This window comes from Parambassis ranga, chromosome 12 (genome assembly GCF_900634625.1).
Source record: "Parambassis ranga chromosome 12, fParRan2.1, whole genome shotgun sequence".
In the NCBI taxonomy this organism is placed as follows: Eukaryota; Metazoa; Chordata; class Actinopteri; family Ambassidae; genus Parambassis; species Parambassis ranga.
Window position 1 is genome coordinate 9,226,983 of NC_041032.1, and position 21,905 is coordinate 9,248,887.

Below are 21,905 nucleotides of genomic sequence, written 5' to 3' on the forward strand. Positions count from 1 at the left end.
TATTCAAATTCTGGGGCCTTCTGGGATAGAAGTGGTGTTTAAACAAGCTAAAGTAAATGAAGCGAGGGAGCTGTGTTGGCAAAAGCAAAGCAGTGTATCAGACGAATAAAACATTATATTCTTGTGGTGACGTTTTAAGGAAACAACCAAACACACCTGTGAGGACGTGCTTACATTCCTGGATTTTTAGTGAATGCAGAACAGGAACACTTTATCCTGTTATCCTGCTAGGAGGTGGATTTTATTACCTCTGGATTTATTCTAAGCTTTATCAGAGCATTTGTTGGGGTAGTTTCCTCAAAGTATCTACGTTTGAACTTGTTTTGGCTTGTTTACATTTTTCATCTGTGACCCCCCAACATCCATTTTGTCCACAAGGCCCAGGTTGGTTTTGTAGACCATATTAACTTGTGCACACTACACTACACACTAATCAATCATTCTAACAATATCAGAAACATGTGATGATGCAATTCCACCAGTCAAAAACACATCATTTGTTATCTTTTAGGAAAGACAGCCGAATGCACGCCAAGATTTACAGCTGACATACTCTGACCCGCTGTTGCTGAGGAATATTGAATTGTTTCTTGACAGCTCCCTGAGTGTCATTTTTCAGTATGAATGAGGCCTGCAGATGGCAAATGAGGTTACCATGCCAACTCCTGTCACTGTATTGAACAGTGAAGATATAGCTGGGGAAGTTGTTCACTCACTGTTAAATTGGAACTAAAAGGAGTTTACTTTTTAGCAAGTGCAAAACATGAATAATTGCTCAGCTTGCAAAAAGATCACTCAAAAATCCTAACCAAACAACTGCCACTGGCATGACTTATTGAGAGAGCAGCCATGTTCAAATAAACAGTAATTATAGAGGAGATTTCTCCATGTGTAATTCTGTGGTCTGTTGTGTAGATTACATGAGGATATACTGTATTTTTACATACTTGCGCTACATTATAGCAAGTTGGTGACAGCAGAACAGCATGTTTGGCTGAAACAACTGGTTTCTTCATATTTCATACTGATTTCACTTCGGCCATGTCATCATGTCCTCATAGGATGTCAAACCCTCCCTCTTAGGACTGTCTTAGTCAGAGCAGAATGAACCTGGCAGTGACAGTAATAAAGAGCTCCATCTGCGCCTGGCAGGCAGAGGCAAATGAACCAATTAAGGTCTGGTGAAGTCTCCGCTTTCACCTATTGGCAATGGCAGCCGTCATCTCCATCATGATGAAAAGGAAAGAGTGCAAGGGTAATTAAATACCAGCAGGGGCCCGGGGGCAAACCTAATAACTCTCTGTAACAAGCCAATAAGGGACTTTATTGCTTAAGGGCTGGCACAACCCAAAGCATGTTAATGGTGAAGATGATCACTTATGCTGCACACAAACATTCAGTTAATAGTTCCTTGACCTTGTGGAGAGATATCTGCAGTAGCTGAGAGACAAAGTACAAAAAGCCTCTTACGCCACTGGTTATCTGCACAGGGATCTTTTCTGCTCTGGTCAGATCTGGCTTTATGAACTCAAACACAACACAAGATGTGCTGGCTACATGTAGTGTACTCATCCCTGTTGTATGTGGCCATCTGCTGGCTAAATAGTGCTTGTACAACAGCTGTAAATTCTGGTTTGATTTATGTATTAGAAATTATGCTTAAACTATGCACTCTGCTGCAGAAAGTATAATCTAACATTATCATCTTATATTATTACATTTAGTTTGCCCTGAATTAGGCTGAATGTCACTTTAAATTAACAACATTAATTAACAAAAATTAATTAACAAAAATTAACACAAATATCTATATTTCTTTCATCCATATTTTATATCTTCAGTTGCTGTTTGCAGTTGTCTCTGCTGACACTCAATAGCCTACAGTGGATACAACTATGGCAGTCTAGTTAATCCAGAAAAAGTCACCATTTATGTCAAACAGTAAATGAAACCCTCCCTTACACAGTTTTGATTGAAAGATGTGCATGTTCGCGCCTAATTTAATCTGTTTATCTCTGTTTCAAGCTAAGCATTTGTGACACATCCTTACTCTGGTGATGGATGAGGATGTTTTCAATCAATTTTGTGTTGTTGTAAATGATCTTTATTTTATATGTAACTCCTTGAATAGTTTGTCACTGATTAAACAGACTGGATAGAAACATGCAGATGCCATGCTGATGTTCTCAAAAATGATGTATACAGTACATCCATGCAGGAAGAACTGCATTAGTAAATCAAAGCTTAAAGGTGGTCTATTATTAATGGAAGTAAATGCATACTGATTGCATTCAAAATTTCGATTTATTAAATGTGTGTTTTTTAATATTTCTCATCAGCTGGCTAAACACATATGGACAACAGTCAATATAACAGCAAGCATGTGCTTATTTCCATATATATTTATTTATATCCATATTATGTATTTCTCGCTGTATATATATGTGGGCTTCGTCTATATTTCACATACGGTTTACACATTGTTGCATCCCACACTCTACATGCCCAGACGCCTTGCTTTAACTTTCTGAATGAATACGACCTGCATGACTGAGAAACTTCATCGGCGTCACCAAAGCGTTCCTACGGCAACGCGCAGACGCTTCCCCGGAGCGGAGGATCATGGGAAACAATTCTGCCGAATAAAGGGGAGGGAGTTTCGAAATATTTTACCATTATCCAATGTATAACATCAAATACCTTCTTTATATCAACATTCTCCCAACCGTCTGATGTTAAGAAAACCCGTGAGTACAGTGAATGTGGTTGTAATACGGAGGTGAGGCTTTTTACGGGTCCATCTTCCGTGTGTTTACCAGAATTAGCTAGGTAGCTAATGCTAGGTAACAGACATGGTAAACTGTTGCAATGTTTTTGCGTTTGTGGCTGTCTCAAGTTAATAATATAACATTGTAACGTTGTTAGTAAAAGTCAAGCACTGCTGTAAACTTATAATTTAACTACATATTACTACACGAAATGCGTCAGCAGCCAAGTACGTCATAAATCGGTGGGGTTATATGGCACAAAAGAATGTTGTTACTTCTCCTTCTCGTCTTTTCATTGCATTATATCATTTGTTTCTATTTACTAGTTGCTGTGTCGACTGAATGCATAACCACAGGGAAGACCTGATGCTTTTGTCTAAACATGGAGCTGAAGTTGGAGGTTGTCTTGTCATCCAGCATCAAACGGAAGAAACCTTGGCCGCGATTCTGCTGGCTTGGACAGGTGAGGGCAGTTTAAGATGTTTCAGACACATCTTTATCATGTTTTTTTAAGTAAAACTATTTTAACATTTCGTGAGAACAGATAAAGATTACAGTCATCCTTTATTATAGGAAAAGGAGTCAGTGTTTCTGTTAGATGACAAACGGATCAGTGAAATAAACATGGTGTCTGGTCGCACCAAAAAGAGGACTCCTAAACTCCATCCTTTGCTCAACAGCGTGGTGACAATGGCCTCGTCCCAAAATGGTGAGTTTTATGTGTAAGCATAAGAATACTGTAACAGAATACTGTGTGAGCTCTGCTCACTTTGTGCCATGTTCCTTCAGGTATGTGGCTCTGTGGACTTTTGCTCTCTGGGGAACTGTTTCTGTGGAACAGGGACAAAGATCTCCTGAAGACTGCTGGAGCAGTGCCAGAAGTAGTTCAGATAATTGATGCAGCCCAAGGTATGTAAGGAATAAAAACATTAATGCAAGTATTATTTTGAAATGCATGACTAGAGGGCAGAAATACAGTCTGAAATTAGACAAAACTCATTGATTTTATATTGATCAGTTTGACATTTGATTATCATGCATGCACTGCAATGCCTTGTTGCACCTGTACCTTTGCCTGTACAAACATTAGCCCTATACTAATTGTTTGTGCTTGCATTTTAATAAATGTTTTCCGCAGGGAATTCCACAAAGTTGTCTCTCCAGGTTTCATGGGATGGGATGCATGTGCTCCTGGTAGCTGTCACAGGGCAGGTGTTCCTGTGGGAGTGTGTGGATGTAAAGGATTTGACAGGACTGAGAGATGGACCAGTCAAGGGACTATGGGCGCATATAGAACCCCTTGCAGATACAGTTCTGCCTTCTTTACAAGACAAAGAAGCAGTCCAGCATTCCATCTTTGTTAAGACAGAGGTATATTTGTGCTGCCATGGTAGAATTTTATAGTCCAGCTCTCTATTTCTTATAGATCTTATTGTATCTGTCTTCAAACTCCCCCAGGTCATGGGTGATGCCTGCTTATCAGCATTTGTCTTTACGTCTGGTAAAAACATCATTGTCACCTGCCTTAAAATTCAATGGAAGGAAGCCCATGAGAGAGCTGAGTGAGTAAACATCTCTATATAATAGTCAGACCTCCTACTGGTTATTATAACAGTGAGTATTTTTGCTCTTAGTCATGTGGGATACAGCATACAGTGGGCCACTAAGACATATCCCATGTCTCGTCTCACCCCGCCCTGCCAACCAGTAAAGTCCAGAGGGGCCTTGGTGCTTGCCTTCTCCCCTGATGGCTGCATCTTAGCCATTGTCCTAAACCAGAGAAAGCCTAAGGTGAGCACCTGGCCTGTTTCTTCACTCAATTCATAATTAGCTCCATTGATCTGTTAAAATGTGAATGTGTGTGTGTGTGTTTCCTGTTTTGGAATGCAGGACACACAGGTCCTCTTTGTGAGCACACAGAACTTTGTCACTGTATCAAGTGGCCTTGGAGGATGTGGAAGCAAGAAAATGGAAATTCCTTCTAGATATATAAGGTCAGTATTCAGAAATGAATATGGGAACACATGTTGTGCCGCATTTGGTCTATTACGGTAGTCCACACACATAGCACATGAAGCAAACAAGAAATTAATAGTGCTGCAAATCACATCTAAACATTCTTGTTTATGTTCTTGTATGTTTTATTTTTTTAATCTCCTTTTTTCAGATCCTATTGGGTGGGCAGTGTTAGCTGGTCACCTGGAGGTCTTTTCTTGGCCTGTATGTTGAAGAGAGGCTCCCTTCTTATGCTGCCTCGCCTTGGTGGCCTTCTTACTCTAACAAGCTCTGGTTGCAATGTTGACTTTGGGCCTGCTCACTTCTTGCCTCTGCACCCTCTTGTCACCTACAGGTATACCTCAATTTGAATAGCCCTACACATGAATATTGTATAAATCTAGTTTGAAACATAATGTTCTATCAATCTTGGATATTCTTCTGTTTTCCAACAAATGCAGGCCACCAATATCTGCTGGAAAAGGAGAGGCCTCTCCACCCAGTTCCAGCATGTCTGTGCGAGATGTCATGAGGCAACGATATTCTGTGACCTGGCATCCACGATTGTTGTATCTCATTGTGTCTGATGGTTACATGGCTACAGTTATGAGGGTATTAGACAGGCATTCTCCTGCCCTCCTTCTGAGAACACTTCTAAAAGATGCAAGTAAGAATATTGAGAAGGCCAGCCGGATTCTGGATAAATCACAGGTAAATAGCCTGGAACTTCTTAAAGTTAATACACAACATGTGCAATATATTTATAATTGACAATGTATAATGTGTAATATCTTATACTTGAATACTGTATATAGTACATATATGTATATATCTTTTTTATATATTGCTTTTTTTGCACTGTAATGGCTGACGGCTTTAATCTCATTGTACTTGTGTAGTGACAATAAAAGGCATTCTATTCTATTCATGTAGGATGGTGGTTTATACTAAGCCTCAACCCTTGTTGACGTGAGGCTCTACCTTATAATATGACTTACTAAATTATTTTCATTTTCAGATTCATTTGAGTGCATGGCTGGAGTCAGTATCTTGCTTGAATTTGGACAGTGGCTTACAGGACCTCACCTCAACTGTTACGCATGGGCCCAACACAACAAACTCTACAGTTACAGCACCTGTAGATGAATTCACTTTGCCAACTTTCCTGAGGGACCAGCGGACATTCGGTAGTACCAAAGAGGTGCTTGAAAGCATACAGGTTAGTCAAATAATATTATAATAATATAATAGTTACTGTAGCTTTAGACTCTGTATAAAGAACACAACTTTACAACTGTATCAATTCTGTGTGGTTTTCTAGTCTTTCTTTGAAGATGAGTCTGAGGTAGATGGACCTCCTGCTGGTTCTCACATGGAAGATGGTGGACGCTTGGAGTTTGCTTCAATGTATGATACACTCCATGCCCTGGATACATACACTGACACAGCACCTGGCTCTTATTTTGAAAAAGACTTTGTTGAAAGGGGGAGGAAAGCTCTTCATCACTGTAAACTTGAAAAGCTCCAGAGCAAGCTACTCACAGCCTGGGCTTTTGGCATGTCTCTTGGAAAAGCTGTGGACCAAAGAGCTCTTTTGCTTAAGCACACTCTCTGCTATGTGGTGCAGTTTGCTGCTTTACTACATTTGAACACCAGCTCTGTGGTCCAAAAAGGAGAAAAGAAATGTTCAATTTCTGATTGCATCCTGAACCTCATCCAAGCTATTCTGTCCTTCCTGCCCTGGGACGGCATTCACCCAGATGGACCACATTGCCTGGGGCTGGTGGTGGAGTTCACTAAACTGATAGTGCGCCTTTTGCTGACTCCTTCTCCCAACTCTTACCACACCAGTCACTTATCATCTCAAAGTCTCTCCAGAGTGGTGCTTATCCTGCATATGGTCTCTGATTCTCTTGACCATACTTATAGTATGCAGCAAAGAAATGTCTGGTCCTCTGCAGACAAGGAATCTTCTTCCCAGCCACCACAGCTCTGGTCATCAGATGTATACAATGTGCCTCTGCTACAGTTTGAAAGGGAGACAAATTCCAGTTTTGAACAGCCTGGTCTTCCTGTTCCCCAGCGACCTTCCAGCAGGTAACTAGCCTTAGCAATGAAATAATTACATACAAGTTTCACAAGGGTCATAATTTTCTGTTTTTTTGCCAGGTTGTTGGGAGTGTGGCAGCTAGTATACAACATAACCCTGCAGTATATGGAAGAACTTAAACACTTAAAAGGCTATGATGGCTGGGAGGAGGAAGAACAACAGATATCTGTCATCATGTCCCAGATCCAGACTGCTCTGCAGGCTACAGGGGGAAGGCTAGAGGACGGTGCTGCACTGCTGAGTTACCCAGGTCTGAAACAGTGGCAGTTAATATATTGGATAAAAAGAACTAAACCAAACATGGCCTCAATTGATTTTATGTGTAAAAGGTGATGGACAAAATGAGCCATGGGCTCAGGAGTGGTAACATTTTATTTACTAATTTTCACTCAGCAGATTAACTTACATGTAGTTTTGATTGAAGAAACATGTCTTATGTCCATCCTCCTAGGTGAACATCTTTTCTTGTGTGGCTCGTACCCAAAAAGTGCAGATGTGTGGCGGTTACAGATTTGTCAAGAGAGAAACAACAGTAAGAATCATTGCTTCTGGTTTTTACATTAAACTACCCCACTGGTCATGGTCATGTTCATTAAATTATTATTTCATAATTCCATTAGGTTGTGATCGTAGTGTCTTCCAGGAGACTAGGCTTTGTCTGGCATTGCTATACAGTCTGTTATCTCAGTATCAGCTGAGAGAAGCCCAGGAATTGGGGGACCACATGGCACAGTTACTACTTCACAGGGTCGGAGGCCAGAGGGACAACCAAACAGGTCAGCTGTGGTCAATAACTCCTTAGTCTTTGAGGTATTGGAGCTGCCATGATTTCATAGGGCAATTATATTCACAAATTAGTCACTGTTATCTATGTTATCTATTTCCCTACAGCAGATTCTCTTCCCTGCCCATGGCTGCCGATGGATCTTCACAGTGACACAGCCTATGCAGTGGTTCAGACTCTGGGGAGATTCATGGCCTCTTATTTCACCAACCAGCCGCTCCACATCTTACCCCCTCACAATGTGGCAGTCCTACCTCCACTTCATCTACCCCATGGTGCGTTCAAAACTTTCAAGTGAAGTTAATTAGGTGATTCTAGCAGTAATCCTGCCATGTGATTGTCTTTTTTAGCTCCTGGTGTAGGCCGTTTAGTTCTGCTGTGCCAGGTAGAGGTGGCAAAAGCAATTCGACAGCAGCATCTGTCAGAAGTATGGACAGTGGACTATGCCCAGGATCTGCTGTTAATAGGGGGTCTGCTTCCTGAGACTGTGTGGTTGGCTTATCACCTGGGGGACTGGAAGTCAGCAGTGTCTCTGAGCCTGGCCTATACCAGTTACTGCAGTGACCATCTTAACTTCACTCGGTCAGTTTGAAGTTATAAAACCAACAAGCAGATGATTGTGTGGGTTACTTTGCTGCTATAACTATATTACATCAGATTTTGTTAATGTATGTAATTGTATATCTTTTATGACAGGCTCAGGAGGAGAGAGCTCCATATGCTGAAGGATTTAGAACCAGAAAGCATTTTTCTGTCTGAGTTGGAGTGTCTTCTTGCCAACAAGGCTGATTCCCAGATGTACACAGATATTAATGGCGACAAAAGCTTTACAGGTTAGTAAGACGTAAAAACCATAAGATGATTCCCAATGCATGCTTTTGATTTTAATCTCTGTGTTTTTTACTCCTCTTTCTAGATCTGTTGGAAGGAGAAGACTGGGACTTGTTACAGGTTTCTATACAGGAGATTCTGAAGGCTTCAGTCATGGCAGGAGTGAATGTCATGACTTCACCTTTGTCTTCCTTGCTGGACACAGCTAAAGAGCTGTGCTCTTCTCTGCCTACCTTGGTGCCCACAGGACTGTATCTGCCTTCCCCACCTCTTTATTGCCCGCAGCCCTCTCCAAATACTCAGGTAGAGTACTAGATCAACTTTTACATATAGCACACTTAACATAAATTCTGTCCTTAAATGTTGTCTGTGTCTCATATTTAGGACCGGTTAGGAACAACAGGACAATTTGCTGAAGTTGTCTGTCGACACAAAGTGTCTGGGGTTCTCCAAAGGTTACTGTTACTTCTGAGGTCCGGTCATTGTTGCCATCCTGCTGCTCAGTGGTACATCAGCCATCTGCGCCGTGCCAGACACCTACTACACAAGGTGCAACAGTTCTTTACATGTATAAGGATGTTTCTATCAGAGTTACTAGTTAATTACTTTGTTAGGAGGTCATTTTAAATATCTTATGTTGTTTTCAGATCAAGAAGAAATATGCTTATGCATCAGTTGCTGAAGAGGAAAAAGCTTTTCCAGAGGGATTGCTGAGGTTTGTCACCCGTAGTGGATTTTTCAGACGGGGCCCTAACAAAGACGGTCACTTGGACGGTGACACTATCCAGACTATTTGTAAGCTTTCATTCACCATAAATAATTACCATAATTGATCGTTGTGATTTCAGATTGTGCTTAACATGAAGTATATTTCTGCCTTAAGTCTGTTTCAGGGAGCTGTGTGCTTTATGCTGGATGCTTCATGTTAGGGACCAGCTCTCCATTCATTGCAGGAAGTATCAGGCTGCCAGACAGCGTGGTATAGATGAACAGGTATTTGTTTAAGTGTGTGGTATGTCAACATGCAATAATCATTGCTCACTGACTTTTCATGTGTGTTTGTGTCCCACAAAAGACTAGTGATTCAGAAGTTAATTCTGCCTGTGTTAAGGCCATCCAGTGGGCCTGCCGTTTTCTGCCTTTTGCCCGCTTCCTCAATGCTGAAGAAATCCTTCAGGACATACTGCTCAGCCTTGTCTCTGAACTGCCCCCTGTGTCTTTGGTAACATTTTCTTGCCCACTTAGGCATTGTGTATCATGGTAAAATGGACTGTTTTTAAGAGAGTACATTTTTTATTCCTCTTAGGTGGCGGACATGCTGGTACGAGCCTTCCCAAAGGAGGAAGAGTCAGTCAGAGTCCCTTTGAGAGAAAAGTATAACTCGCTGCGGCAGAGGCTGGTACAATGCACTGTCCTTGGTACAAACACTTCTGTTCATTACTCAAGATTTAGATATTATTTTAATAAAGTTGCCTTTTTTATTATAGGTAATTAAATTTTGATCGGTTAGAGAAAGTAATGAAATTGGATTTTGTGTTGGTTTGATATGATGCATGTAAAATGTATGCTCTCTTCGCATCTTTTCATCTCTTCCCAAGAAGAGGAAAAAGAAGAGGCAAATGAGCTGATGATGCTTCTAATTCAAGACAAATTGAGGCAAAGAAGGAAACATCTGGCTCGTTTGCAGAGGCACTTGGGCCCCCCTGTGCTTCACTTGTGGGAAAAAGAAGAGGAAGATGAAGACAGGGGAAGCAAACATGGGATGGCCATGCTGAGGCAACTTTCACTCGGTACAAGTCTGAGCGCCAGCACCTTAACTGACTGTGGGCTCCCTCCATTGTGCAGTGATGGAGAAACAGCAGAGAACACATTGGAGGCTATCTCACCTGAACAGCAGTGCAGAGCTGAAAACAGGTACATTGTAAGAAATCGCAGCACTACCATTATCCTCATGTATCTGGGCGCATTTTGTGATCTGTGCTGTTCTTTTTTAGGGGCAAAAAAGAACATGTGAAGAAGAGTGCCATTAAGATTAAAAGTGTCATTCAAGAGGAGGATCACCAAGGCAATGCAAAAGAGAATGAGCAGCGCTTGCTACCGGTAGTCGGCACTTGGGAATTTGAACTGGAAGATGAGGAGTATCTAAACTTCCTGGAGCTTTTCCTCAGCTATGTGCTAGAGAAGGATAGCACTGGTGAAAGAGACTCAAGCAGTGAACTTCCTTTACTGAAGGGCTTCAGCTCAGAGCTGAGGAAAAGAGAGTTGCATTCTCTCACATTTGATGTTCTCACTACTATACATCGTCGCCAAAGAGATGGAAACCACTCACCAAGAAAACACTTCTGCAATGACCTGCCAGTGTTCAGAGCTGGCTGTTGCTTCAAACCTTTGAAAGAAGGTACAACACCTGAGCTGCACACTTCCCCCATCTGGAGTGAAGTATCCATATCTAAGCCTGCCTTTTCTGCCAGCTGTTATCCTGGACAGAGATCTATTAGGCAACAAGGTTTGTTTGGCCTCCGACATCGAAGCAATGTGGCTTTAGATCAAAGTGTGAAGGGAGTTCCTTTTTGTTCTCAAACAACTGATCGAGGTGGCTTTACCACGGAGCAGCCAGCAGGGAGCTTCTTATTTGCCTCTCAAGTGTCTGTGGAAGCTGTGACTGAACTTCAGCAGGGCCTGGATCCTAAATTAGATTCTGATTTTCCAGAGCTTGGCAGGCTGCTGGAGTGGATGGTACGCTGGGCAAATAGGAGGGCACTACTGCAACATCATGGTAAAAAGATAAAAGATAAAGCAGGTAGAGTTTGGGGAAACGCTGACGAAGGAGTAGTGATTCGCGTCAAAGCTTCAGCACCTGCAGTCCTCACTTCCCTCAGGTTGCTGGAGTGTAAGTACACAGCTCTACTTGGAACTGGCTGCTACAATGTCCCCATCCAAGTTCCAGAAATGCAGTGGACTGTAGCTCCTGTGCTGCAACCTGGAGTGGAAAGAGAAAGCAGTGTTGATACTGGCTACCCAGGATCAGCCAACACTCCCATCACTGGCCTCAATCAAAATCTACAAGGAGAAATATCCATGTGAGTCCCCCACATGTCATAATGATACAATGTAACAATGTAGGTAGCCAAATGAAATCTGGTCTTTGAGAGATAAATTGTGGTCTGTATAAATGAAAATGAGCTGTGTGTGGTCAGTGTAAATAAATGGGAATTGTTTTCTTGCAGTGGTACTTGTACAGATGAACCAGAAGAGCTGACATTTCACAGGACACCTCTCTCTGTTGACCAGGATCAACAAACCTATGATGCTGAGCAGAGACAGTCCATTTCTCTTGGTGACTTAGATGTTACACCCGAAAAAGAAGGTATGTCATGTTCTGCCATCAAAGTTGCTGTAAGGCAGACAAAATAAAACAAATAATATTAACTGATTTCATTCATATTTGCAGGCAAAGATAGTGACAGTGAGGTTTTGGAAGAGTCATCCTCTGTCACCAATGGAAACAACAGTCACACATCTGAAACTGTTAGTATTGCATGTCTCTGAAAACTTCTCTGTTATCCAGTTATCCAGTCAAACGAAACTAATTTTTTCTTTGCTTTTCTAGAGTTTAAAACTTGCAGACCTTGATTATTCAGAGCAAGCTGAAGATGTGTCCAGTTTTGAGTCTCTGTAAGTTTGCAAATAATCTCATCTTAACTGTCTAACCAAAAGTCTAGCCACTGTATGAATTACAAGGTGATTACAGACCCAGCTCAGTTTGCTGGTGGAAAAGTCAGATAAACATAAAACATTGTGGCTGAAATGTTGTTTTTTTTGTATTTAAGTCCCAGTTGCGCTGGAAGTCCTCATTCTCTGCCACACCTTCCAAAACCTACACCTTCCCACATTCTTCCTGAAGCTACAGCTCACACAGAACTTTCTGAATCAACGTCCGATCTGCCCCCCAACACAACTGTAAATCCTCCAAGTCCTCAGCCACAAAACTCCTCAGCTGCTGCAGCCACTACGGATTCCTCGCCCCACAACCAGCCGTCGATTCAAATGCCACAGATCAGACAGCGTCTGGGTGAAGACTTACTCAGATTGGTTCAGGTAAGAACAGACAGACCAAAACTGGAAAAAAAAATATGATTTTATTTATTTATGATAACTAGCTGTATTATGTCATTGCAGCATATCAACTACATGAGTCTGGGGGAAGTTTTGGGAGCTTCATTTTCCAGCCTCCAACATGCCCAGCAAAACTCATCTGTGGCACAGTGTGACATCAATGTGCCATCATCTTTTAATACCAATTTCATCCCTGCCTTATCCGCTCAACCATCATTCTCTGCAGGACAACAAACACATGCATTTGTGCCAAATGCACGAGCCCACAACACCCAATTCAGTCAAAATCCTGCCTGTACGACTGCGGGCCAGCCCACCATGCAGAGCTCAGTGAAAATCACTTCAACAACTGGCCAGTGTCAAACAGCAAGTTTACCTGCCAGTGCCAGTGGTGCTGGTGTAAATTACCAGGTATTGCTAAAATGGTCATACCAGTTGTAACTGATTGTCTTTTTGGTTAATGAGCTCACAGCTTGTCTTTTCTTCAGGAAATGCAGCCTCTCTCCGTCCAGGCAGAGTCACCAGGAACACAGTTAATGGAGAGCAGGAGGTTAATCCCTTCCTCCCAGGGCCTGTTGACCACAACTGACCCCAGTCATGCTGTTCCCAGTACACCCATGTTACCACTCTATAATGGTAGTGTACAAAATGACTCGGCTCTGCAGGTTAAGAGCCTGAAGTTACTTCAGCTCCACCACCCTCTGTTGCACAATCAGAGTGCACTGAACTATCCACCAGCTCAAAATACACTCCACATGGCAACTCCAGAGCCATATCAGCACAAATTTACACACAATGAACAAACCACCTCAAGGAAGACAGATGTGGAGAAACTTCCTTCAGTTCCAAAAAGACAGCTCAGTTTTAAGCCTTCACATGATCGTCCACCTCCCAGGAACTCTCAACCCCATATGTGGTCATCAGAGCAGTCCAGAGGTCACCAGTCCTCCCTTCCTCCTGCCTTACCAGCTCACACACCAATGCAGGACCTCCGCCTATTGCACATTCAGCCTGTTCCACAAAACATGATCACATTCCCCAAAATACCTTTAGCATCTTCCTCCACACCCTCCAATGTGATTGCAGCTCCAATGGGAGAAGCACCTGTGATTAAGCTTCTACATATTTACCCCGGACACAAAATGGTAAGCATCTGCTGCTTCATAAATTTGGTACAACTTAATTCTGTTTTATTTATTTATATACCATTCTTTGTCATAGGTGATGCCTGTGGCAGCTCGTTCACCCCAAATGACCCGCCTCATCTCCATGGAAGAGTTGACTAGGTCAATGAATGCAGAAGATGCTCAGCTGCAGCAGCTTCGAGTTGACCCATCCTCTGAAAGCACTAGAGGGGCTCTGTCCAGCATGAAATCCAGCAAGAGGTAATCCTATATTCTTGTTTGGCATCCTTTTTTCTCAGTGTGTATTAATTTGCTCTATTTCTGTTAATCATAGGCAGAAGAGGAGAGAGAAAACTGAGAAGGCAAGAAAAACAGAGGTCACATTCAGACCAAATGAGTCTATCATCCCTGCACAAGAGGTAGACCAGTGTTATCAATTGGTTCTTACAAATATTAATTTTTATTTTTCACCACTGTTATTTTTATGTTTCACATGAAATGTCATATGTTCATATGTGTTTAGCCTGAAGATGTGCCTGTAAGTAATCAGGCTGACCTTGCTGAAGAAATCATCCCAGAACATGACATTACAGGTGATTACACAATGCATATATGGATGGCCATTATACTCCTAGATGTCTGTAAGGGACCTGTGTAATTTGAATGTCTCCTTAGCCACAGTTTTATTTGTTAACTATAATTGGCTGTCCTCTATTTCCCAGGATTCTCTGACTCTTTGCTGTCTGGTCAGAAATTGTTGAACAAGGCCATATCTACCTCTGCTGAACTGCACGCCTTTGCTTCCACATGCAAACGAGCCCCAGATTGCCATGACGCTTACACCAACACAGACCCCGGTGAGCATCAGAGAAGTGATTCGTTTTATGGTTTCCATAGTTGTAATGTTATTAAACAGTTGTATGTAGCTATATGAGATATGTTTGTGTCATCTTTTTGACATGTTGCCTGCTTTTCATGAAAACACAACACACTGAATGGGTAGCATGTTGTTTTTCTTTCAGCTTCTCCTCCCTTGCTTGTGGACAAAGCTGTGTCTGCCAAGGCCTCTGTCATGGCCAGTAGCCCTAAGTGTAAGTTGATGTGAAATTGTAGAAAAGATAAAAGAATGGAGACAATGCTTTTTGAAGTTTTAACTCTCTTTCACTGTGTGCTTTCACCATATAGCATATTTACAGATGTATAATGAAGAAGCTGCAGACACTGAGGCGACTCGACCGGAATTAGAGCGGATTCTGGTAAGAGTAGAGATGCACAAGGTGTACTCTGCACCAAATGTGATTCAATACAATATATAGATTACACATTTGGCATCATTGGCAACACCATTTTAATAGTACTCTGGCAAATAGATAGATTATTAACAGATTTTTATTTGTTCATTGTCTTTGTCTTGCAAGGATCCCAGTGGTCGGCAGTTTTTAAGCGTTTTAGATCTAGAGGACATGATGCAGCATGTGTTGCCGGATCCCAGTCCAGAACCACAAGACATTCCCTCCATCTGTCCTTCTTTACCTACATCTGCTCAGCTTCATGTTCTTGCAATTTCTGCCATCAGGGGTGCTCCTGCTGATCCACAAACAGCAGATCCCATTCAGAAAGATCTCCTGAAACTCAGCACAGGTCAGCATGAATTCTACACTGAATACAATCATCCCTTTGTTGACTCTGTTGAATTAAAGCACTGCTGGTATGACCTAATCCTCATCCAAATATCTTTGTGTATCCTAGACATCCAAAACGAGAATCCTTTATGCAGTGATACTGAGCACGGAGTTTCAGAGAGAAACACTCCATGCCACAGTGTGGCGGTTGATCAGTCTGACTATGAGATCTGTCGAGCCATAAAAAACCAAAGTGTTGTACCCCAAAGGGACTCCTCCTCTCTTCCTACAGTCTGGTTCTCCTCCCGCCTGTCAGACCTTGACGTACAATTAGCTGCTTTGCAGAAGATTGCAGATGATCTGGAGAAAGATTTCTCTAACTCCAGGATGGTACACAAGGCCCTTCTTAACTCATCCTCATATTTTGATTGTCAAAAGAGTTTACAATTATACAAATTATTTACAAATTATCAGTTATATTTATATAATTATTCTTTATTTGTCCTGCTTTCTCTTTGTGTAGCTGGTGAACACAATTGAAAAGCTCACCACCGACAAGCCTTCTAATGTGAAGACTACCACAACAGTAAAAAAAACTGTCAGACTGTCTGTGCCACAGAAAGGTAGGGTCGAAAAGGATTTGTCTGCACTGAAATATGCGCCATTACATTGTATTCTGAATTCATTTTAGGTCTATCAATGTCAGAGGAAAGAACAAATGAATCTAATTAAGTAATATTCCCCGTTATAGCATGGACATCGAGATCTGATCTGGACTGTGAAGAAGAAGAGGAAAGTCAAGAAGAAGAAGAGTTTCAAAATGACTCCTGGCAAACAGCAAAAGGGCTTTCATTTAATTATTCTACTTCTCCTCCAAGTCACAGAGCTGGTCCTTCCTGTCTCCACTCTCCACCAAGTAAAGATGCAATTTATTTATTTCATAATAAAATATACTTAAAAAGCAGGTTTCTAGACAACTGCATTTAAAATGCATTAAGTGATGTGTGATGGAGAATAGATTCCCCTGTGTTCCTACTGTGGTGCTCTTATTAACTGTATATTCAGTTAGATTCAGTCAATGTAAAATTTTACATTTTTGTCTATAGGAATGAGAGATGAGTTTAATGAACCACACAGGACATCATATGCGTAAGTTTGAGCAGTCTTTGTTCTGTTCTAGGTGTTATTTTTTTTTTTACATGCTGTGCTTGTCTGTCTTATATTTTACAATATTCTGCCCTCTACCTGTGGATCTCTAGGTGGACAAATGAGAATCTGGGTCAGTCTGGGCTATCTGATACAGTGGAAATCTTAGACGAGTTGGTAAAGGAAGGGTATTTATCTTCAACGGAACTGGATTTCTCCACTTCACATACTGCACACCAGAGCAGGTATTGTATCCACTAAAAATGAGCGACTTTCAATGGCAACAGCTCACTGTAAAGTAATATGACCCACAGCAGGCCAGACCAGGCACAAAGTAGCTGGATGTCGCAGAAACGTGTCCGTTCGGAGGATGAGCGGCGGGAACTGAGGATCTGGATGAGGAGGAAGCAGAGAGAGAGACTGGCTGCTTATCAAAAACAAAGAGAGAATCTGAGAGAGAGGGAGTGCAAACCATTCACAATCTCTCCAACATTGGTGAGAAATGGTTGCCTTTTTACTGCAGTTTATTGCCTTTGATTTTATGTTGTAGTTTTTTTTAACATTTGATCCAAATTGTTGTTCTGCAGAAATCTAAAAACAGAAATCGAGCACCGATTGGGAAAACCAGAGAGGAAAAAGAAAAGTATGTACCTGGCTACATCCTCTGTGCCCCAAGTTCCCTAAGGGACCTTCCCAAAGGGATTAATAAAGTAAATTCTATTCTATTCTATTCTAGATATGCAAGTGCATGTGTTAACTGTACTTTTCATTTGAACTTATTAGGTTTACTCTTCTGGAGCAATACAACCAAAGGACCCTTGAGGCATGCGCTTTAGCCAGTGACTTTCTCACTTCACAAACTGGACTTACTCCAGTGCCCACTCGGTCTCTTTCTGCTCCACCCCCTGGCAGTCCTCACAGGTATCTTCTCCAACAGTAATTCGACCAGGATACTTCTCATTAAATAACAACTGTGTCTAGCATTTGAATAAATCATTAATTACTCCACACTAATCAGAATTAAAAATTAAAAAGTCACTCAAAGTAACTGGCATATGCTGTAGTTTGTCTCATAATCTTGAAGATTTTGCCACTGTTCTCCTGTGGATTGTCTAATTTGCCTTTGGCTCTTCACATAATTCCTGGCTTCCTTGTTGATGTTCAGGTTACAGATGAGATTTGATATGAGCTTACATGCTAATGGTGGTAATATTCTCTCCTTAGATCTTACTTTGTATCTGACAACGATAAAAAAAGTCTCAAGTTGCAGTCAGGACAAGCTGTGCCACAGATTCGTCCTCAGTCTGCTGAACTACAGGGACTGTCTTCAGAGGATTACCGCAGGAGACTGGGACTACATAGACCAGGTATCATGATATTAGACTAAATTTATTCTGTGCTTGTAAAAAAAAATATACTCAGTTAACTATAATTTAATTTCATGTTTTAGTGACCTTTTTGCCAGGGGACCGCCTGTCTCAGGTGACCAGACGTGGTATGCTCACTGACGTAAAGAGCAAAACTAAACATCACATGGTCATCCATAGTGAGGAACGGCATGTTGAAAACAAGAGAAAGACAGAGAAAGAATTGGATGGAGGTTTTCCAGGAAGGACTGCTGCAGGAAGAGGGATCCGCACGGAGCAGGCACGGGTGGAAAAGAGAAAGGTGGAACGGTCACAATTTAGTAGACTACAAGACCAAGAAGACTCAGACATGGTAAAAGAAGCTTTTTTCAGTCGATTTTACTTCATAGTTGCTGGAAACAATTATTTTGAATGTCTTTATATATAACATAGATAAAACGTCCATGTAAGTAATGCAAATTTCTCACAGATTATATGTTCATACTTTGTTGTACATTTCCCAGGTTTTGGCCGGACTTTCAGAAGCACAGGATTATGGTGCCACAGTGGATGTTTCAGGCATGGAGTGGATAGACAATCTGTCTGAGTGTGGCAGTAGCAACCTCAGCAAAATAGACTGGGCAGCTATTGAAAGGATAGTGGCCAGCGAGGAAGACTGAGCTTGAATAAGCAATGCCATGTTGACACTTGATGATATATCACCATCAGGAAAAAATATACCATAAGTGCCTGTTTTATATGCTTTAAATCAACTGCGATAATAGAAATTATAGTTTACATAATTAAATATCTTCAACAGTGATATTAAATATCATAAAAGTATATTTGTTAATAAAGTAGGTCTATAATAAATTACATCTGATGTAAGTAATGTAAGCAATTTCATGATTTTAATTTATCATGTGATTTGTCTTTTGTAGCTGTGTCATTTGTTTGAATGTGTCAGGTTTTATTAGATTTTATACTTGTACTAACTGTCTTAATCATTAAATATACAGAAGTTTTAAGCCATTAAGAAGTTTATGACTTATTAAGTGATGTAGATGTGGATATGTATCAAAAAGTTCAGATGCAATATTCAGCAGGGCTCATTTTGGGCCTGCAGAGATTTGCACCCCCCTGCTAAAATAAACCAGGTGAGTGGTACCTACCTGAAATTCCTTCTGATCACAGACAGACTACCGTACATCATACTGTGGTAACCTAACCTCATTTTATCCCAGACTGTCTGCAGGGCAACACAAGCGAGGGTGCAATTTTCAGCAAATCTCATCATTGGCCTGCAGTAAAAAAAACTAGAAAGGCATTTCCTGAAGAAAATGCAAATTTGATTGCTGCAGTTGAAGCATTGCTTTGAATGCTGATGTCAAGGATTGCTCTGAATTGCTGGAGAATCAGAGCAATTCAGAGCTTTGTATGCCTCTGTGTGTCAGCCTGTCACCATGGTAACAGCAGAGGAGACCTCAAAAACCACTCCAACTTTGAGAGCCTTGCTTGCGGAAACGATTTGGAATTAGAAAATTCTGAATACAACTTTGATAGAGCAGCATCTAATGAGCGTTTTAAGACTAAAATGGAATCTGTAGCTTGAAATTTGTAGGAGATACATTTAGCAGATGACCCTCATTGAAGGGCTCTCTCATAGACTCCCATGTTAAAAATTACACTGAAATTTAAAAAAAAAAAATGAAATTGACCCGGAATGTCCTCTGTGAGATGAACATTTTGATAGTTGAATGGCTGAAATCGGTCAATGTCTGCTGAAGATACGCTGCGCCAAAAAACGTACAGAAGAATAAGGAGGAGAAGAAGAAGAAAGAGGGTGAAGAACAATAGTTTGATTGCCTAGAAACGGCATTCAAACTAATTAAAAACAATAAATATGTAGAATATCTAATTGCTTTGCAATCAAACTAATACATATGTAAAATATCTAAAGTTTGATTGCGTTGCATTCAAACTACTAAAAGGAAGGTCAATTTTTGTTTTCTTGTAAGTGACAAACCAGCGGGTGGCGCTGCGGCGGAAAAAGGACACAAAGAAGAAGAACTTCCGGATGTCAAAGGTTACGTTCGCGTTTGAAAACATGGATCCCAAAAAAGTAGACGAAGGTAAAATGATTTTGCTGTTTATGTGTCTATACGTTTTGCATTACTATAATTTATCTCGACTTATATGTCCGATTCCAAGGCTGCTGGTCACTTATCAGCTGTCATGAACTCATTTAACCTCAAGCCACTTAAAAAGAAACAAGCGTGAGTCCTGTTTCTGCTAGCATATTTGTTAGCCTAATAAATATTTTCTACCATTAAGCAGCCCAGTCACACGTTTATTTGTAATAGAAATGATCATAAATAACAACGAGTCTGCTTCTCTACAAGAGCTAAACTGGTTCGTCTTAATTCATATGAATCCATACAATGTTATTAGCTAATAAAGCTTAGCATTTGTAACAGTTCTTTACCTAACAGTTATGATGACATGTTGCAATAAAGGCTGTCTTCAAGGGTCATAACCTTTTTCATAAGTTGTAACATGATTTTGTAATAAATCATTAATGCACCAAATTGCGAATAACAATAAACACCATACTCTTTTGTTATCAGGCAATGTAAGTGGCGATGGAGACATTGGATCAATCATGGGATTTTCTGGTTTTGGTATGTACAGTTTAGTAGGCAGAAGTCGATATTTTAGTTCTCATGTAATAGAACCATTAAAAAATGAAATATGATGTGTTTGTGCCTTTCAGGCAAGAAAGCCCGCACATTTGATCTTGAGGCCATCTTTGAACAAACCCGGAGAACAGCCATTGAGAGGAGTCACCATGTATTAGGTAGGTTTGACGACCATGATGATAAGCCTTTATAGTAATCATGAGTGTAAACTGTATTTGTTACATCCTCAGAGGAGAGGGAGAAGCAGATGGACGAGGAGGAGGGGGAAAGCTCTAAGTCAGTCAAACCACCACTCCACAGTCAGAGAGGCAAATCTGCAGCAGCTTCTTCCAGGTAGGCAGTGGGCAGAATGACTATCGTGTTTCAGTTTGCGTAGACTGTCAACAAGTTCACTGTCTCCTTTTCTTGTTTTGTTTTGTCTGACAATGTTTTTCTGTTTTTTTTTTTAGAGTTCGTGATAGTGAGAGCAGCAGTGACAGTGATTCTGACTCAGAGGTTATTGGACCCCCAGTGCCTCCTCAACACCCAGCCCCAGAGGATGATGATGATGAGCTTGTTGGGCCACCTCTTCCGCCAGGTTACATGGGTAGCACAGCTCACAGCGATGACGATGAACAGGAGGAGGATAATGATGACGACGATGATGATGTATGGAAAAAAATCTGAATTTCCTTTTTTCTGAAATGTTTTCTCAGATATCTGTTTTATTGTGATGTATAAGCCAGTAACTGTGAGACTGTGAGACTGCATTCACAATATCAAAACCCAGAAACTGAAAAAGAGAAATGATATTGAGCCATCAGCAGTTTTAGTACTTATTACTGTAAATTCCTTACTGCGACATGTCATATTTACTTCAGTGGAAAGGCAATTGACAACACCAGCTAGCTCTGTGTTGTGGGGCTGTTATAAAATCCCACCACAAGATGGCAGCACAAGACAAAAAAATATTCACTGGTTAGTGTCCCAACACAAACTGATACAAATTATTTTTACTAAAAAGGGTGTTGAGAGTAAAGTTTTAGTCTTAGAGTTTCTTAAGTGTTGAAAAAAATTTTTGAACAGATCTCATCTTTCAAATGTTAAGGTAATGCTACAATATAGCTACAGGCCTGATTTAGCGCTATCTTCATGTGTTTTATTTAATTTCACATATTTTTATGTCTACTTTTGGAAACAGAACCCAGTAAAAAGAATTCCAGGCTCTCATGAGATCACTCTGCAGCATGGCACCAAGACAGTAAGGTTCTCAATTTCAGCACTAACAACTCTGATTTTTTTATTTACCTCCATAAAGGTTTGTGTATGTACACTCTGTGTTTAACAAATAATCAGCAACACAGTTTTTTTCATATTATGCCGAC

General features: G+C 40.9%; 2 protein-coding genes across 4 annotated transcripts in view; both read left to right on the forward strand.

Annotated features, from left to right (window-relative positions):
* Positions 1-2,614: 2,614 nt before the first annotated feature.
* On the forward strand, positions 2,615-18,735 carry cplane1 (ciliogenesis and planar polarity effector 1). 3 transcript variants are annotated; one of them, XM_028418305.1, is made up of 50 exons: positions 2,615-2,747; positions 3,095-3,231; positions 3,342-3,477; positions 3,558-3,677; positions 3,907-4,139; positions 4,227-4,330; positions 4,403-4,559; positions 4,659-4,762; positions 4,936-5,118; positions 5,225-5,474; positions 5,782-5,982; positions 6,085-6,860; positions 6,933-7,123; positions 7,325-7,405; positions 7,494-7,649; positions 7,765-7,932; positions 8,008-8,239; positions 8,354-8,490; positions 8,574-8,791; positions 8,873-9,037; positions 9,136-9,283; positions 9,372-9,481; positions 9,564-9,710; positions 9,795-9,906; positions 10,087-10,402; positions 10,483-11,568; positions 11,716-11,855; positions 11,940-12,016; positions 12,099-12,163; positions 12,319-12,586; positions 12,668-13,015; positions 13,093-13,749; positions 13,826-13,989; positions 14,063-14,147; positions 14,252-14,321; positions 14,451-14,585; positions 14,751-14,819; positions 14,914-14,984; positions 15,147-15,369; positions 15,478-15,740; positions 15,874-15,973; positions 16,102-16,266; positions 16,457-16,499; positions 16,610-16,741; positions 16,811-16,991; positions 17,084-17,139; positions 17,280-17,417; positions 17,721-17,863; positions 17,947-18,215; positions 18,367-18,735. In XM_028418305.1, the coding sequence occupies exons 2-50, from the start codon at positions 3,151-3,153 to the stop codon at positions 18,520-18,522; spliced, it is 9,630 nt and encodes a 3,209-aa protein (XP_028274106.1). In that variant the 5' UTR covers positions 2,615-2,747; positions 3,095-3,150; the 3' UTR covers positions 18,523-18,735. The 3 variants fall into 3 exon arrangements, with proteins under 3 accessions (XP_028274106.1, XP_028274109.1, XP_028274108.1); XM_028418308.1 differs by having other exon boundaries at positions 10,090-10,402; XM_028418307.1 differs by having other exon boundaries at positions 7,768-7,932.
* A 1,177-nt stretch (positions 18,736-19,912) lies between these two features.
* wdr70 (WD repeat domain 70) overlaps positions 19,913-21,905 on the forward strand; it is a 30,378-nt gene continuing 28,385 nt past the window's right edge. Inside the window, exons 1-6 of the mRNA XM_028418371.1 lie at positions 19,913-19,974; positions 20,470-20,523; positions 20,616-20,699; positions 20,772-20,874; positions 20,991-21,189; positions 21,722-21,781. Coding sequence (XP_028274172.1) covers positions 19,920-19,974; positions 20,470-20,523; positions 20,616-20,699; positions 20,772-20,874; positions 20,991-21,189; positions 21,722-21,781 — 555 coding nt within the window. The 5' untranslated portion in view covers positions 19,913-19,919. The remainder of the gene's footprint in view (positions 19,975-20,469; positions 20,524-20,615; positions 20,700-20,771; positions 20,875-20,990; positions 21,190-21,721; positions 21,782-21,905) is intronic.